This window comes from Dermochelys coriacea, chromosome 1, assembly GCF_009764565.3.
Source record: "Dermochelys coriacea isolate rDerCor1 chromosome 1, rDerCor1.pri.v4, whole genome shotgun sequence".
In the NCBI taxonomy this organism is placed as follows: domain Eukaryota; kingdom Metazoa; phylum Chordata; order Testudines; family Dermochelyidae; genus Dermochelys; species Dermochelys coriacea.
In genome coordinates this window covers 7,118,788-7,135,404 of record NC_050068.2, presented here as the reverse complement: position 1 = coordinate 7,135,404, position 16,617 = coordinate 7,118,788, and the positions used below count along the sequence as shown (strand labels likewise).

Here is a 16,617-nt window from a genome sequence, read left to right as displayed (position 1 = left end):
GACTGCGATTACAGGCAGTGATGGGTCTAGCTGGAGACCAAACTCACAGCATGTGATTCCTGAACCCAAGCCCCCGGAGAGGAGAGACCAGTGTCTGTAACTGATGGCCCCCCTCCAACGTCCTAGCTCTTCTGCCCTCAGAGGAGCATGCACTGCCCTCACAGTACAGGGAAGTGCAGCCAGAGGTAGGGTTTGGCCATTGGGCACTTTATTTATAGAAATCAAAATTGCTGCGTTAGGTTTTGGTGAAAAGTTCTGCATTTCCTCTCTGGTGGAGAGGAGCACACACAGGCACAGACACGGACACACACAAGCAGCCCAGCTCAGCACAAATGTCCACAGCCCACACCCCACCACCACAAACTGATGATCACTACACCAGAGGCAGCTCACACTGAATTGAGGGTGCATTTATTCAGGAACCTAGGCGCAGATCCTCAGAGGGGTTTAGGCTCCTCCAGGGCCGTCTCTAGACATTGTGGTGCCCTACGCAGCCCCCCACGGGGGTTGGGGGGGAAGGGGGGCTGGCCCCAGGCCTCGGTGGGGGAGGCATTCCTAGTCCTCCATGGGAGGGGGGCTGTGCCCCAATGTCTGTGGGGGCCAGGAGCAGGTTGTGGCTTGGGGGGCAGGGGGGAAACCACCCCGCAGCACGAGCCGGTGGAGTGGAGTGGGTTGGGGCCAGGTTGCTCCACTTCCCGCCGCCCGGTGATTGCAAGGTGGGTCCGACCCCGCACTCACAGGTGGCGGGAAGTGGAGCAACCTGGCCCCAGCCTGCTCCGCTCCCCTCTCCTGGCTCCCAGACTTGGGACTTGGGGAGTTGGGGGGAAGTGCCCCCCAGCACTCACTGGCAGTGTGGCTGGGTCACTCCACTTCCCGCCGCCGGGTGAGTGCGGGGTCGGGCCTGACACCTGCTACAGTCCCCTGGGACGTAGCTCAGGGGAAGGGGTGGAGTGAGGGCAGGGCTGGGGTGGAGCAAGGGTGGGAAGAGGTGGGGTGGGGGCAGAGGCTTTGGGGAAGGGGTGGAGTGGGGGCAGGGCTGGAGCGGATGCTTTGGAGAAGAGGTGGGGCAGGGCTGGGGCAGGGGCAGCTTTCCTGGCCAGCTCAGCTGGCTGGGGGATCGGGCTGGCCGCAGGAGCAGCATGCAGCTGCATAGGGCACCAGAAAATTTGGTGCAATTTGGTGCCCCAAATTTCCGGGTACCCTACGCAGCTGCGTAGTTTGTGCATGGCCCTGGACTCCTCTTACTGTCACCGGCTCTGGGAGCCTGGCACCCCTCAGCACTGCCTCTGATTTGCAGCTCGAGAGCCCACGGGGCTGGTATTAGAACAGACAGAATTGAAACATGTCTCTATGAATCAGCTGTGGCCAGTCAAAGGCAGAACCAGGCCTCATGCTCTTCAGGGTTGTCCCCGAAAGCAGCATTTCTGCTCTCATGTCCCAACAACAACCCAAGCCCCTTCAAGTCCTAACTCACCCAGGCACTGGCAGGAGCGTTAGACAGGCATTGTCCCCTGTACCACGGACAAAATTTGGGTAACAACGTTCTGCCTCCCTCACATCCCCCCACAGTTTCAATTAGATGCAGTGTTCTTCTTCACTTCCTGTCCTAAAGCATTGTGCAGTGTTGCTGTGTGCCGTTAACAGCTGCTGCGTTCCATGTCAGACTTGGTTGCATTTCAGCAGCGAGTGTCCGAGTCCCGGACACTCTCTGGTCCTCTGGAATGAATGCCACGGTATAAAGTTAATGGGATCATCTGATTTTTCCACCCCATCCCTCCTTTCCATACAACATTGGGGCTATTTTCTCTCTTCTTGTCTTTTAAAACGGAAGACAGGACAGACAGACAGACCGACCCGCTGAGAGAACCGGAAAGCCCGGACACTCTGCGCCATATTATGAGCCAACCTTGTCACTCATTTCTCCCGTGGCAGCTGCCAATTCCTCCTCCCACGGGGGTTCTTCATAGTCAGAGTCATCTGCGAAGAGATACAAAGGGAGGCTGAGAAACATGTTTCATTCCAAAACGGCTTCAAGGAGCAGGCACCCGGAGATTGCTGTGTTCCTGTCAACCATTTTCTTGTGCCTGCTCCCACACCCAGCCGGGGAGCAACACAGCTCTCACAGCAAGAGGCAACATTGTCCAGGGGTAGGGCACCAGAGTGGGATTCAGGTGGTCTGGGGTCCATAGCTCTGCTACAGACTCCCTGGGTGACCCTGCCCATGGCACTTCGCCTCTCCATTCCTCAATTTCCCCATCTGTAAAATGAGGCTAATTTTGTCAAGCACGCCGAGACCCTTCCATGAATGACACTAGACTGGGAAAAGGCTTTCTATGAACGGCTTCTGAAGGTCACACTCTGCAACAGCTGTCATCCAGCACACTCTGCTCTTTGCTGTCTGGCAATGCCTCGCTCATATCCCCTCTGATTCCCACAGAACCCAGGGGCTTTACACATCACAAGATCGTAGAAGTGTCCTGCTAGAGGGACCTCGAGAGGTTATCATTTCCAGCCCCCTGCGCTGAGGCAGGGCCAAGCAAACCTAGACCAGCCCTGACAGGGGTTTGTCCAACCTGGTCTTAAAAACCTCCAGTGAGGGGATTCTATAACCTCCTTTGGAAGCCTGTTCCAGAGTTTAACTCCCCTGAGAGTTAGAAAGTTTCTCCTAATATCTGACCTAAATCTCCCTGGCTGCAAATTAAGCCCATTGCTTCTTGTCCTACCTTCAGTGGACATGGAGAACAATTGATCCCCATCTCTTTAGAACAGCCCTTAACAGATTTGAAGACTGAGGGGGGAATCTGAGAACAGTCTTCTTTTCTCAGAACTAAATGTGTCCAGTTTTTTTAACCTTTCCTCAGCTCAGGTTTTCTAAACCTTTGATCATTTTTATTGCTCTCCTCTGGACTTTCTCCAGTTTGTCCCCATCCTCCCTAAAGTGGCACCCAGAACTGGACACAGTTCTCCAGCTGGGGCCTCTCCAGTGCTGAGTCGAGCCAGACAATGACCTCCCGTGTCTTACGTACGACACTCCCGTTAATACATCATGTGAATCCCTCTCCTAAGAGCCTGAACCTGAAATCAGTGGGCGTTTTGTCCAAGGACTGCAAGATTGAAGTCTAAATTAGACAGAGCACAGCGAAGGAATGACAGACAGCCATCACGGAGGTGAGGTTACAGAAGGACGAGACCATGAGAAAGGGTAGTGGTACATCCTGTTGGTTCCTTTTTTGTTGTTTTTCTCCAGAGGAGTTTTTGTTTCCAGAGTGATTTTGAAAGGAGTTTTTTCTCTGGTAATATGCTGAGCTAGTGTTTAATGGAGCGTTGAAGACAGGGCTGGCACTGCAGAGAGAAATCGCAAGTGGCTGCAGCTCCTAAGGGTGAGCACTAATCATCCAGTGCAATGAATTAAAGGCTCCATTCAGAAACAGGAGGGAGGTAAGAGCCAGGGGAGGAAAACAAAATGGGCCATTTATTTAACCTTTATAAAGAACAAGAGCTATAGGAACCACGGTGCTAACTGCCAGCGTTAAACACTGCTATGTGGTCAACCGGAGTCTAGAGGCAGGTGTGGCTGCTTTCTGGCAAAGCTAACTACATATGAGGTATTACAGTATCAAATCTATCCCTTGGCAAGACAGCCAGGCTTGGTAAGACTGTCTCCCAGTACCCCAGCCTCTGAAGGCGGGGAATTTCTCCTGGGACCTTGGGATACTCGAGGCTGGAAGAGAGCTCCCTGATTTATTTCTTTTTGGAACACCCAAGCAGGAGGCACTATTTAGACTCGAGCATTTGAACAAATGAGCTGTAAAAACAAGGCCCTGACCGCCTGCCGTCCTGAAAGAGCCCGTGGCTGTCTTTGCACGAGCAGGGGCATATGTGCCAAATTCCAGAGCTTGCAATGGCTCCAGTCTCCCTGTCAGTTTCATAGGAGGAACCCCCCTTAATTACCCCTCCTCAGGTGAGTCTACGTAGCAATGCGAGGTGTGAGTGCAGCACACGTCCCCCTACCCAAGCTAGGTTTGACAGAGATCAAAACAGCAGGGTAGCTGCTGGGACACGGCTGGTGGCACAGGCTAGTCACCCAGGCACAATCCTGCCTGGGGCTCTAGGTACATATTCGCGTGGCTATCCTACACTGCTACCCGTGCAGCTATTGCAGAGTGGCTGATGCTTCCCACCCCAGAGGCGGCTGCATTTCAGTGCTGGGTGAGTGATCCCAGTACAGGCAGACTACAAAGCACTCTGGGGTGAAAGGTGATATGGAAACGGAATGTCTCCGTGACTTTATATCAGAGGTGGGCAAACTATGGCCCACGGGCCACATCCGGCCCACGGGACCGTCCTGCCCAGCCCTTGAGCTCCCAGCTGGGGAGGCTAGCCCCCGGCCCCTCCCCTGCTGTCTCCCCTCCCCTGGAGCTATGCCGCCGTGTAGATAGCATGGCTTGCGCCTGCCCACCTCCCAGGCTTTCCAATAAGCCAGTCCTACCACTCCGAGCAGCATGGTAATGGGATGGGAAGCGGGGGGGGGGGGGTTAGACAAGGTGCAGGAGGTCCCAGGGGGCAGTCAGGGGGCAGGGAGCGGTTGGATGGGGCGGAGGTTTGGGAGGGAGGTTAGGGGACAGGGGCGGTTGGATAGGCATGGGAGTCCCGGGGGGCCTGTCAGGGGGTGGGGGTGTGGATAGGGGTCGGGGCAGTCAGGGGACAGGCAGCGGGGCGGTTGGATAGGGGGTGGGGTCCCAGGAGGGGGCAGTCGGGGACAAGGAGCAGGGGGAGTTGGATGGGTCGGAGGTTTCGAGGGGGGCAGTCAGGGGGTAGGAAGTGGGAGGTGATGAATAGGGGGCAGGGCGGGGGCCAGGCTGTTTGGGGAACACAGCCTTCCCTACCCGGCCCTCCTACAGTTTTGCAACGCCGATGTGGCCCTCGGGCCAAAAAGTTTGCCCACCCTAGCTTTATATGCACACAGAGAACCAGCTGCCTCTTCTCCTGGGGTAGGAGTTTGTTGGGACACCCGGTTTCGGGAGAGAACTACAGTCTCCTTCCTCTTTGTTCCTTCAGCAATGCAGAAAAGGCACGGATACCCAGTTACAGCTGCTGCTATACTTCCTCTGCAGCGTGCAGCCTTCTGAGCCATTGCTTCCGTGACTGCTTACTCCAGGCCAGGATGTAGGGCCTGTGCAGCCACACCGGGCAGCATAGCCTCCGTCTGTCAGTAGGGGAGCCAGAAGACCTGGGTGTGTCCAGCAGCCTCAATAAAGAAGCCCCTTTCTAGGTCCCACAGCTGAGACCTCTCTCCTCTCTAGTGCCAGAGGGTTTCCAAAGCAGTAAAAGACTAAACTGCCCCCCGGCACACCCCGAACTACACAGCTGGTGCGAGGCAGGCCTGTGAATTTAATGATAATCCCCATTATCCCAGTGCAAACCCAGAGCTTAACTAATTTGCAGAGAGTTTAACTAATTCGGCCCCATTCGGCTTAATGAACTAAGGGCTGATATGGCCCTAGAGAGGAAGGGAAGTATCACAACCCCTGTTTTACGAAGGAGAAAACTGAGGCCCACAGAAACTGAGAGAGTTGCCCAAGGCCACACAGTGAGTCAGTGGCACAGCAGGGAATAGAACCCAGGAGTCCTGAGTTTTAGTCCCATACTCTAGACGTGAGCAGTATTTCCTCCCCTTTACTTTGAGATTTAACCACTTTGCTGCTGGTTCCCACTCCAGCTTTCCCTCCGCTCAGGTTACCTGTAGGCCTGTCCATAGGGCAGCCCTGGATGGCAGGAACACAAGGCCACAGCAATGCCTCTTGCTGATTGGTCCCCAGGCCTGTCTCTCTCATCCAGCTTTGCTCAGCGGCTGCAGATGAAAATTGCTCTGCTCTCCTTGTCTAAAGTAGCTGTGACACTCCGCAGGGGCGGCCAGGGATGTGAGGCACCTCACCACCACTTGCTCTGAGTGCAAAGGCATCTCGTCTGTGCCTGCCGTGGGTCACTCCCTGAAACCACCAGCTTCTGGCAGCACAAGCCCTGCCCGCCAGGTCTCTGCAGGCCTCGCCCTCTCTGAACCAGGCAGTGAATGGCACACGCCAACGCCCACGGCCTCGGAGCGTACCCTGCAGTGCCCAGCCCCTTCTCACTGGACACTCACAGAACTACCAGGCCGGCTGTTCCCAAAGGAACAGGACATGCCAGCTTGTAAGATTCAACCTGGGACTGGCACTTTGCTCCACACCACAGCCCTGAGCTAGATGCACAGTGAAAACAAGAATACATTTATTATCCATGAACAGAGATACGAGGGATTGTGAGTAAGGACGGTGGAAACAAATTGTTTCATATGAAACAAAATCATAACATGTTTTCTAGAAACTAAACCTACCTAACAGGTTACCCGCCTGTCTAAAGCAGCTTCTCTCTAGCACAGGTTTCTCCAGCACTTTCAGTCAAGTTTGGCTGAGACTTCCTCTTTCATGAAGCCAATTCACTGGCCATTTACTTCCTCGGTAAAGGATGACAAGGTGTCTCCTTTGTCCCCCAAATATACTAGAGCAAACATCTGATGTGCAATTCAAGATAGGGTCCACCCCCCGTTTACTTTTTCTATTACTGGTCTCTCTCTGAAGTTTTTACAATCCTTCAGTAGCATTTGGTTCCCACCGGCAGCAGCAGACCCATTGTGAAAGACACAATACTGAATTTACACATAAACAACTGGATAAACATGTCTTCCCTGACAGAAAACCTGCTTTCCACCTTCGCTAGTGACCCGTCCCCAGGCACAGACCTTAGGAACACAATTTTCAGTGTAGATACCTAACTCCTTGCATAACATCCTTACTGGCATGTCTTCATGACACTGATGACCAGGGTGACGCCAGCTTTTATCTGAGACGCCACAACATTCTTTGCTGAACTAGAATATACACACCAGGGCCAGGAGATTCCTGTAACTCTCAGCAGCCCCTCTGTGCTCCTCCAACAGTTGGCACTAACTGGTTCTTGGGTCACAGAAGCCCCTGGAACGAAGCTGGGAGCAGCAATGCTTAAGGCTCAGCCAGCCAGCAAAGTTGAATCCAATTATTGGATGCTGTGGGATCATTTAGCAGATGATGCTCAATAAAAATGATTCCCTTTCCTCTCATCTGCTCTCCTGATGGAACATTGTTTTGCTGGCCCTCTTTTAAGCCTATGCACTGGGATAAAATCCTTTGCTTGATTTTAGGACAACGAAACCCTGGTGCTGCGCTGAGAGATGCTAGGAGGGGATCGCCACATGGCGACTGGACAAGCCAGCTTCAGAACTATCGCTACGTGGCGTAAGAGCCCCCCATTGTCGAGTCCAGTGACCGTGTTGGGATTCCTGGCACCCAAAACCTGATCTGGCAACCCATGAAAATCCCCAGGGTCAACCCAGGCAAACCTGTGATACTGCTGCAATGAGTGGGATGGATGGACGGAGGGACAAACTACACAAGGCCCAAAGGCTGTTTCGGGAAGCCCCGTTCATTGCACTAATGCAAAGCTCGAGAAGGGGCAGGTTAACCCTGACACACACTCACCAAACTCCGGCTGGAAGAGATCGACTGGTCTAGGAGGCAGTATCGGGGGGCTCTGTTGTTGTGGTTTCACAGGGGGAAGGACAGGAGGCAGAGGGGGTGGGACAATAGGCACCGGCTCAGGGGCTTGAGATTCCTCTCTAGCAGGAAAGCTGCAAAGAAAAAGAAAGATCCCACGTTAACGGGGTCACAAGCCTTCCATGAATCCCCCTCCTTCCCTTCCCTGCATGGCTGCCTTAAAAATTGAGGGCCAGATCCTGATCTCATTGATGCCAGCGGATACCCAGACTCACTCCACTGAAGTGGAAGGAGCGACACTGGGTTTGCATTGGGATAATGGGGATTAGAATCAGGGCCTTCGCATCGTGCAAGAGCCAAGTGGTCAGGTGGGTTCAGCAGACCATATTACAGAGGCATCGCCATGAGATCACCACGGATCACCTCCCGACACAGACTTCCAACACGCCTCAAGGAAAAAGAATATTTAACAGCCAAATTGCAGACAGCTGGGATTGTCCCTGTCCCCACCACTAACCACCATCAAAAACCCACCTCCACCGACGACGGACAACACCAAAAGCCCTTCAAATATCACATTCAGCACAAAGCCCTCTGACAGCATGAACCCTGCAGTGTGAGTAAGGAGCTGCCCAGAACTAAGTGCCACTGCCACTCTGCACTGCCCGTTAACCTGACCTGCTGTCCTATCACAGAAATGAAGGGACCTCAAGAGGTCATCAAGTCTATCCCCCTGCGCTGAGGCAGGGCCAAGCAAACCTAGACCGGCCCTAACAGGGGTTTGTCCAAGCTGGTCTTAAAAACCTCCAGTGACAGGGATTCCACAACTCCCTTGGAAGCCTGCTCCAGACCTTAACTATCCTGAGAGTTAGAAAGTTTTTCCTGATATCTGACCTAAATCTCCCTGGCTGCAGATTAAGCCCATTGCTGCTAGTCCAACCTTCAGTGGACATGGGGAACAATTGATCCCCGTCTCCTTAGAACAGCCCTTCACAGATTTGGAGACTGTTCTCAGGTCCCCCCTCGGTCTTCTTTCCTCAAAACTAAACATGCCCAGGTTTTTTAACCTTCCCTCCCAGCTCAGGTTCTCTAAACCTTTGATCATTTTTGCTGCTCTCCTCTGGACCCTCTCCAATTTGTCCACATCTTTCCAGGGCCGAGGACAGCAGGACAATTACCTCCTGGGGCTTACGTACAATAAACCTGTTAATCCACCCCAGAATAAGTTTAGCCCTTTTTGTAACTGCATCACATTATCAACTGACAGTCAATTTCTGATTCATGATAGCCCCCAGATCCTTTTCAGCAGGCCTCCCTCCCATCCAGTTATTCCCCAGTTTGTAATTACTCGTTTGATTTTTCCTTCCTAGGTGATATACTTTGCATGTGTCTTTACTGAATTTCCTCTTTCTGATTTCAGACCTATTCTCTAATGTCCAAGGTCATTTTGAATTCTAACTCTGTCCTCTCAAGTGCTGGCAACCCCTCCCAGCTTGGTATAATATGCAAATTTTACAAGCTTCCTCTCCACTCCATTATCCACGTCATCAATGAACATATTCAATTGCACTGGACCCAGGACAGACCCCTGTGTGACCCCCTCCCTCCCCACCACTCTCACCCCCCAGATACACCCTCCCAAATCATTGATAAGTACTCTGTGAATATGATCTTTCATCGAGGTGTGCAGTCATCTTTTAGTAATTTAACCTAGACAATATTTCCCTAGTTTGCCCATGGGAATGTCATGTGGGATTGTGTCAAAGGCCTTGCTAAAATCCAGATACATTACATCTACCGCCCCACCCCATCCACCAGGCTGGTCACCCTGTCATGAGAGGTCCTGTATAACCACTTCCTACCTGAGCACTCTCATTCAGTCTCATGTGCCATCCTGCAATGTTCCAGGGCCCTTCTTTGAGCAAGCATGTCATTCAGTACTGACACAAACCTAATCCTGCACCCCCACTCCCCATCCAAGCTTGGCAAGCACCACGCAAAAATATACACAACTATTGTGTCAACAAGCACCCGAGACCCCTCTGCTCACCACCAATGGTGGAGCTGCTGGGGGAGACCACAACTGGTTAAAAAATGAACCTCTCTCTCTCTCTCACACACACACACACACACACACACAGCCAAAATTCCCAAATTTTTTGGAAATGAAATTCTGGGTGGAAAAAAATTTTGGGGTCAATTGAAATGTTTTGCTATGATAAATTCTCAATGTTTTATTTCAGTTTTGACCCTTTTTTAATTTATTTTTATATCAAATAAAGTACATTTCAAAACAGTCATTTTGTTTATTAACAAAACATCAGAAGCTTTCATTCCAAAAAAGTGGAAACTTTTATTTCCAATTGTTGTCAGAACAAAATTTGATATGATTTCACACAAAATTTGGTTTTGGCTAAATGGCATTTCCCAACAGAAAACTGTTTTGATGAAAATTGCCCCCCCCCTTCTAAGGGAGACAGAGCCCCTTGTCCTAACAGCATTTACACCAACAGCAATTAGACAGAAAATGGTTACCAGTGAGACAGCAAACAGTGGAGAGCTAGACCCCAGCGCAGTGATTTGGGGAGGCTGATGGGTATTTTGGACAAGCTGCCATAGCCAGGTTCAAAGGGAATCCTTACCTGCCTCTCAGTTACCTGGCTCAGTTACCTGAGTAAACTAACCCGGGTGTGGTATGTCCCCCAGCAGGGCAGATGTGCCATATATGTCGGAGGAAGGACTCCACTGGGTCGCAAAAGCAAGTGCTGTGTCCAGACAGTAAGTTCTTAAAATGGCATCCCAAATACGCAACCTCCTCTTCCTGCCTTCTATTTAACAGGAGCATGGCCTTCCACGAGGCTACAGTTCAGGGGTCAGGAATCTCTTCCTGATTCAGTGGGACTTTGGGAAAGCCACGAACGTGAGCATTTTCATCCTCAGGTGCCTAATGACAGACATCCAAATCCTCAGATTGGTCCCTACATCAGTGGCTGTATTTTCCAAAGTGCTCAGCTCCAACAACTCCCCACTGGAATCAGCAGGAACGGCAGGCACCCAACATCTCTGAGAAACAGGCCATTTGTATTTAGGTGCCTACAGTTGAATTCAGGGGCCTAGTTTTAGGCACCCAACTCAAAAATGTTGGCCTCATTCTCCCCATGACTCAGCTTCCACATAAGAACATCAGAATGGCCATGCTGGGTCAGACCCATGGTCCATCTAGGCCAGTATCCTGTCTTCTGACAGTGTCCAGTGCCAGATGCTTCAGAGGGAATGAACAGAGCAGGGCAATTTTGAGTGAGCCATCCCCTGTTGTCCAATCCCAGTTCCTGGCAGTCAGAGGCTTAGGGACACCCAGAGCACAGGATTTTCATCCCTGACCATCTTAGCTAATAGCCATTGATGGACCTAACCTCCAAGAAATTATCTAGTTCTTTTTTGAACGCAGTTATAGTTTTGGCCTTCACAACATCCCCTGGCAATGAGTTCCAGAGGTTGACTGTGCGTTGTGTGAAGAAATACTTCCTTTGGTTTGTTTTAGACCTGCTGCCTGTTCATTTCATTGGGTGACCCTTGGTTCTTGTGTTATGGGAAGAGGTACTTCCTTATTCACCATCTGCAAAATAAGGATAGTGCCATTTACCCACCTCTTGGGGGGACAATTTAATGACAAAGCTTTGGAGATTCTCAGCTGAAAGCTGCTATGTGAGGGCAATGATTTATGATTGGTAGTGAGTAACTCAGGTTCTCTTGGGCTAATGAACAAAAAATATAGTGGAAGCCACCCACGGCCTGAATTGCAGAGGTGCTGAGCAAAGCTGAAGTCGTTTGGGGTGACAGGTGCTCAGCACCTCTGAAAATCTGGCCGAGGGCATGCAACAAGCACCAAAGAGACACTCTTTCCCAGCAACTTTCTCTTTGGTTGCATTGAACTCCGAACCTCTTGGGAACTAGAACTAGAATTCAGCCACAGCTGCCTCCCTGTTGCTACTTTTCAGTCATTTCTCACCTCCCAAACAAGCACCACCAGATGGGCAATGCACAGAATGTTTACAGTAAAGATTTTCTAAGGACAGGAAAGAGGGGAAGTTTCCTCGGGCACAAAAATAAGAGATCTGAGTCTGTTGTCCTTTGTTTTTGTGGAAAGCTTCCCAATCCGGAGGCGGCTGTGGAATATCTCCCAGGAGAAGCCCCAGTGCCTGTGAACTCCTCCTTTTCCAAATGTCTGGAAAGTATATAGCACCCCACGGGGCCTGGTCTAAAGGACAAGCCAATAATGACATGTCACAGGAAGGAGGATGGCTTGGTGGTTAAGGCCCTGGCCTGGGACTTAGAAATCCAGGTGCAACTCCCAGTACTCAGACAGGTCCCTTGGATGACCTTGGCCAAGCAACTTAACCTCTGTGGGCCGAGTGCCCCATCAGTCAAGCGGGGCTAATGCCGCTTCCTTCTCCCACCCTTTGTCGCTCTTGTCTACTTAGACCGTAAGCTCTTCAGCAGTTCAGGGAGTGTCTCTCAGCATGGGTGTGCAGAGTCTAGCCATACTAACAAGTACTAATTACATCCAAAATTCAGGGTGCACAGTCAAACACTTAGAAGTAATGAAACACCAGCATTAAAGTTGCCCATGCAACCTTATTTCAGCCCCCTTGTGCATTACGATATGGGCTTTATTTACACGTTCCCACACTATATTTTCCAGAGGACTGCCACCTCCTTCAGCGAATGAGTAGTTATTCAGCATTTCTTTTATCTTCTCATTCAATACGTGGCCCAGGCTTTATTTACCACACACCATCCAAATCCTGCATGGCCTACAGAATTAATTTCCTGCTGGGTGTTTCTATGGTGCTCTCCCCGTAGTGTTTGAGTGCATCTATGATGAAGCGGGACTGTTCTTAATCTTTCCTCTGAATAGTGTGGGTGTGCCTCAGTTTCCCCTGTGCAGTTCTTAAGTATCTAGAGGTGGGATAAGGGTGTATGATCATTGCAGAGCCCTAGAGGGCAGGTGTGTGCAGGGGTGGGGACACAGAGAATGGCCGACACCCTGTTTCCTGGCAACTGATGGCCTGGGCCCTTCCCCCCTGCAAGGTGAGAGCTAAAGGGTTGGAGAACAAAGGAATCCCCATCCAATGCATCCGATGAAGTGAGCTGTAGCTCACGAAAGCTTATGCTCTAATAAATTTGTTAGTCTCTAAGGTGCCACAAGTACTCCTTTTCTTAAAGGAATCAGGTGCCCTCTTGGCCTGGAAAAGGGACAAAGCCCAGAGGAGGAGGGGCTGGAGAGAGTTTCAGTTTGGGGCTGGCTGGGGATATGGAGTGAAGTGCAGACGTGGTTGTCTGGCTCACTGCCCCCCAAAATGGATCCAGCTGAGGGATCTTGTTCTCTGCACCTACAAGCTCTGTGTTAGACCATGTTCCTGTCATCTAATAAACCTTCTGTTTTACTGGCTGGCTGAGAGTCACGTCTGACTGCAGAATTGGGGGGCAGGACCCTCTGGCTTCCCCAGGACCCCGCCTGGGTGGACTTACTGTGGGAAGCACACGGAGGGGCAGAGGATGCTGAATGCTCTGAGGTCAGGCCCAGGAAGGGGGAAGCCGGGTGAGCTGTGTGTCCTGCAGACAGGCTGCTCCCAGAAAGGAGACTTCCCCAGAGTCATGACTGGCTTCATAGGGAGCAGTTCCAGAGCATCGCCTGGGGACTCCGTGACAGCATCACAAACATTCATGGACTTATCTTTGTGCAGGGGATATTCTTATATCTATTTTATAGATGGGGAACTGAGACAGAGAGAGATTAAGGCGGCAATTATCAACAGTGACAACTAATTTGAGACACAGTAGACCCCTGATTTTTCAGAGCACTCAACAACAAAAATTGGTCCAATAAAAGAGATTATCTCACACACCTCATCTCTCTTAGCATTTTTATGGCAAGTTATTTGCCCAGAGCTCAGCTCCAGTCAACCTGAGTTGCAGCTGTGAGTGTTCAGTGCTTCTGCAAATCTGTTCCCCTGTGTGGTAGGTTGGGAAGCCAGAAAATGAGGAAGACCCAATTAGTGGCCAACTCTGAGCACTGTGGTTTAAGTGATTTATCCAGCATCAAGCAGGAGTTCTGACAGAAGCAAGCAGAGAATCCAGTTCTGCAGGGCAACATTCAATTTCCTTGGCCACAGATCCACCCTTTCTCTTTCTGCAGCCCCTGCCTCATTCACTAGACATCGTCAAATGAGGCAGGGATCCTGCAGACAACAGCCTCCTTCACTACACAGTTCTGATTCAGCCCTGGTGCAGATGCGTCCCATTCACTGAATAAGGCTGGGGTCCTGTGTAAAAAATCGGATGTGATCGTGTCATTAACAACTATATCACCATGCATATGTCAATGGTCCCCAAACTTTTCGGGGTCATGTCCCCCCTTACCGTGTGCCTCCAGAGCTGGGGTCAGGAGTGGGGCCACGGCTCTGGGGGAGAGGGGGACGCAGACAGGGGTAAGGGGGCCAAGGCTGTGGCTGCAACTTGGGGTGGCTCTGGGGCCAGGAGCAGGGCTGGGAACGGAGCTGCAGCCAGGGCCATCACTTTTAGGTTCTATAATTTACCAGGAGAAGGAGGGGGAGAGGGAGGGGGAAGGAAGTATAAATCCATTAAGCTAATTGCTTCTGGGTTCCAACAGCTGTATGGAAATCCTGAGGCCCTGCAGTTTACATGGCGGCCGTAGCGAGAATAGGGAAAGTGGGAGAACATCATGAACGTCTATCATTGGAATGAAAGGAATAACTCCATTGGCTGGCAGCAGTAGGCTGCTATCCTCTGTGTAGCCCAGGCATTAGATGCGGACATGACACACCCTTTGCAAGTGTTTACCAGTCGGAATAGTTAGAGAGCAACTAGAGGGCTCAGTCCTCCCTCTGTCAGGGCAAGATCCAGAAGGCAGGCACTCAGCCCCCTCTGAGAATCTGGCCCCTTGAAGGTGTCCTGAGTTGGACATCCCAGATCACTAGTCACTTTAGAAAGTCCTGGTCTGTCAACCTTCTGAAGGGAAGATGCCCTACAAGCCAGGCCCAGTGCCTCTGCTCTCATGGTTCTGCATCCAGCATTCATGTCTCCACTCCATTTAACAATTGGCTGGACTCGGGAGATCTGGCTTCAACATTCGGGCTGACTGGTCTGGGGCATTTCAGAGGTGCTGGGATACCAGTGACATGCCCAAACAGACAGCAGGGACATGAAGGGACTCTGATGGGGCAGCTGTGAGCCTTTCAGTCAGGGCTACACACATGGGCCCGACCCAGAGTGGATCCAGATCCAAGATGCCACCGAGTCCTGGGGTGTCCAGTGCCGGGCTTTGGCGCGGGGCCTCTCTCTCCAGTTCACACCTGCTCAGCACATACAGCAGAGCAGATTTGGTAGCTCTGTTTACTTGGTGCGGGAGTGGGTGAGAGGAGGTCTGGGGGAATAATCAGACCGGACTTCTCTCTTTCTCTGGGTTGGAGTGACCTCATTCCTTCGCAGCCGTTTCTATAGAAACAAGCCCGCAAACATCCACAGACTGGCAAGATAGCCGTGCAGAAGGCAGAGCGGAGCCCTGGGGGCATGTTGCCCTGCAGTTCAGGACAAGCGCTGCAAAGAGCCCCTCACCCCCAAAGCAATGGAGCCGCTCTCTGCACCACCAGGACCCCGTCGCTGCCGTCCTCCGGCAAAGCAGGGGCTTAGTGAATCCGGGGGTGCTGAGCCCCGCACGCGAGTTAAAGACAGAGCTGACTGCAGTGGACAGGCTAGGGTGGGAGAGGAAACTGAGGCACAAGGAAGGGAGATGACTGGCCCAAGGTCACTCAGCAGGCCAATGGCAGAGCTGAGAATAGATCCCAGGTCTCCTGATTCCTAGCCCAGTTCCCCCCTTCGCCCCACAGCTTCCAGCCTTCATCTGCAGAGCCATGACCCTGCACTGCAGCGAAGCTGCTCAGGACTGCTAAGGCTGAAAGACTCCGGTGGGAGGCTCTGGGAACTTCTACTGGAGCAAGACTCCTTTTTCCAGTTCAGGTCAGGAGATTCCTGCCATTCCCTAAGGGAGGCCTTGGTCCAAAGCACTCCTGAGGCTCATACAGAATTTCCTTTGCTCCCACTATTCCTACTTGTTCCCTGTCCATGTGTCTCCAGAGCACTCCTCACCACAGTGTCTAAGCAATGAAGTGCAGCCGTACCAGCTGCCACGGACTTTGTCAAACTACACTGCCAATAAAACTGCATTTACAGAGGCATTCTTCCTTAGTCATCATTAGCTAAGATACCACAGGCTTATCTCATTCAGTCCGTCTTTCGTCAGAAACGAACTCCTCCATTTCCTTATCTCCCTTGAGGGTGGCTGTCATTTCAACTGCAGGCCTCAATCCCCCTGTCCGGATAACGGCCTATGATCCTTGCACTTCCTCAAAGCCCTGACACGGGGAGAAACAAGATCCCACCAGTGGGGAATTTACACCACACTTTCCACTTGCTCCGCGGCTAGGGAGAAATCATCATTTCTATCTTTGCCTTCCTCTTCTCATAGTTAGGTAAGTTCTGCCTTCTGTGTACCAGTGGGGACAGACACTCTGACCTTGGGAGAAGTCAATAACACTGGCAAATGCTTGCAGTTTTATACTCAATTCATATGTGATTCTCACTCAGGAGATAATGTCACTGGGCGTATTGCTTGAATGACAACCGAGTAAGGACATTCACAATGCCCACCTAGTAAATTCAAACCAAATACTATTATTGCCCTCCTGGTACTGTTCTTTTCCAACTGGCAAACCCCAAGATTTCTTACAAGGATATTCAGGGTTAGCTGCTTAATTACAGCAGTTCTTGCTCCCCTGGGCCAGACTGTTCTTAACGAACTCAGCCCCCAAAGATTAGTAGAAGTGCTCAGCACATTGAACGCACATCAGGTTTTGGAGGCACACTGGAACCTGGGATTTGGGGACAGGCTGCCCATTGGTGTCACTATAGGTGTTGAGCACTTGTGAAAATCTGGGGTGAAAGCCTGGGCACACTGAATCAATGGCAA

General features: G+C 51.4%; 1 protein-coding gene across 1 annotated transcript in view; it reads right to left on the bottom strand.

Moving 5' to 3' along the window:
- Positions 1 to 16,617, bottom strand: part of ARAP1 (ArfGAP with RhoGAP domain, ankyrin repeat and PH domain 1) — a 172,781-nt gene that overhangs the window by 81,263 nt on the left and 74,901 nt on the right. The window contains 2 exon segments of the mRNA XM_043504001.1: positions 1,907 to 1,977; positions 7,554 to 7,702. Coding sequence (XP_043359936.1) covers positions 1,907 to 1,977; positions 7,554 to 7,702 — 220 coding nt within the window.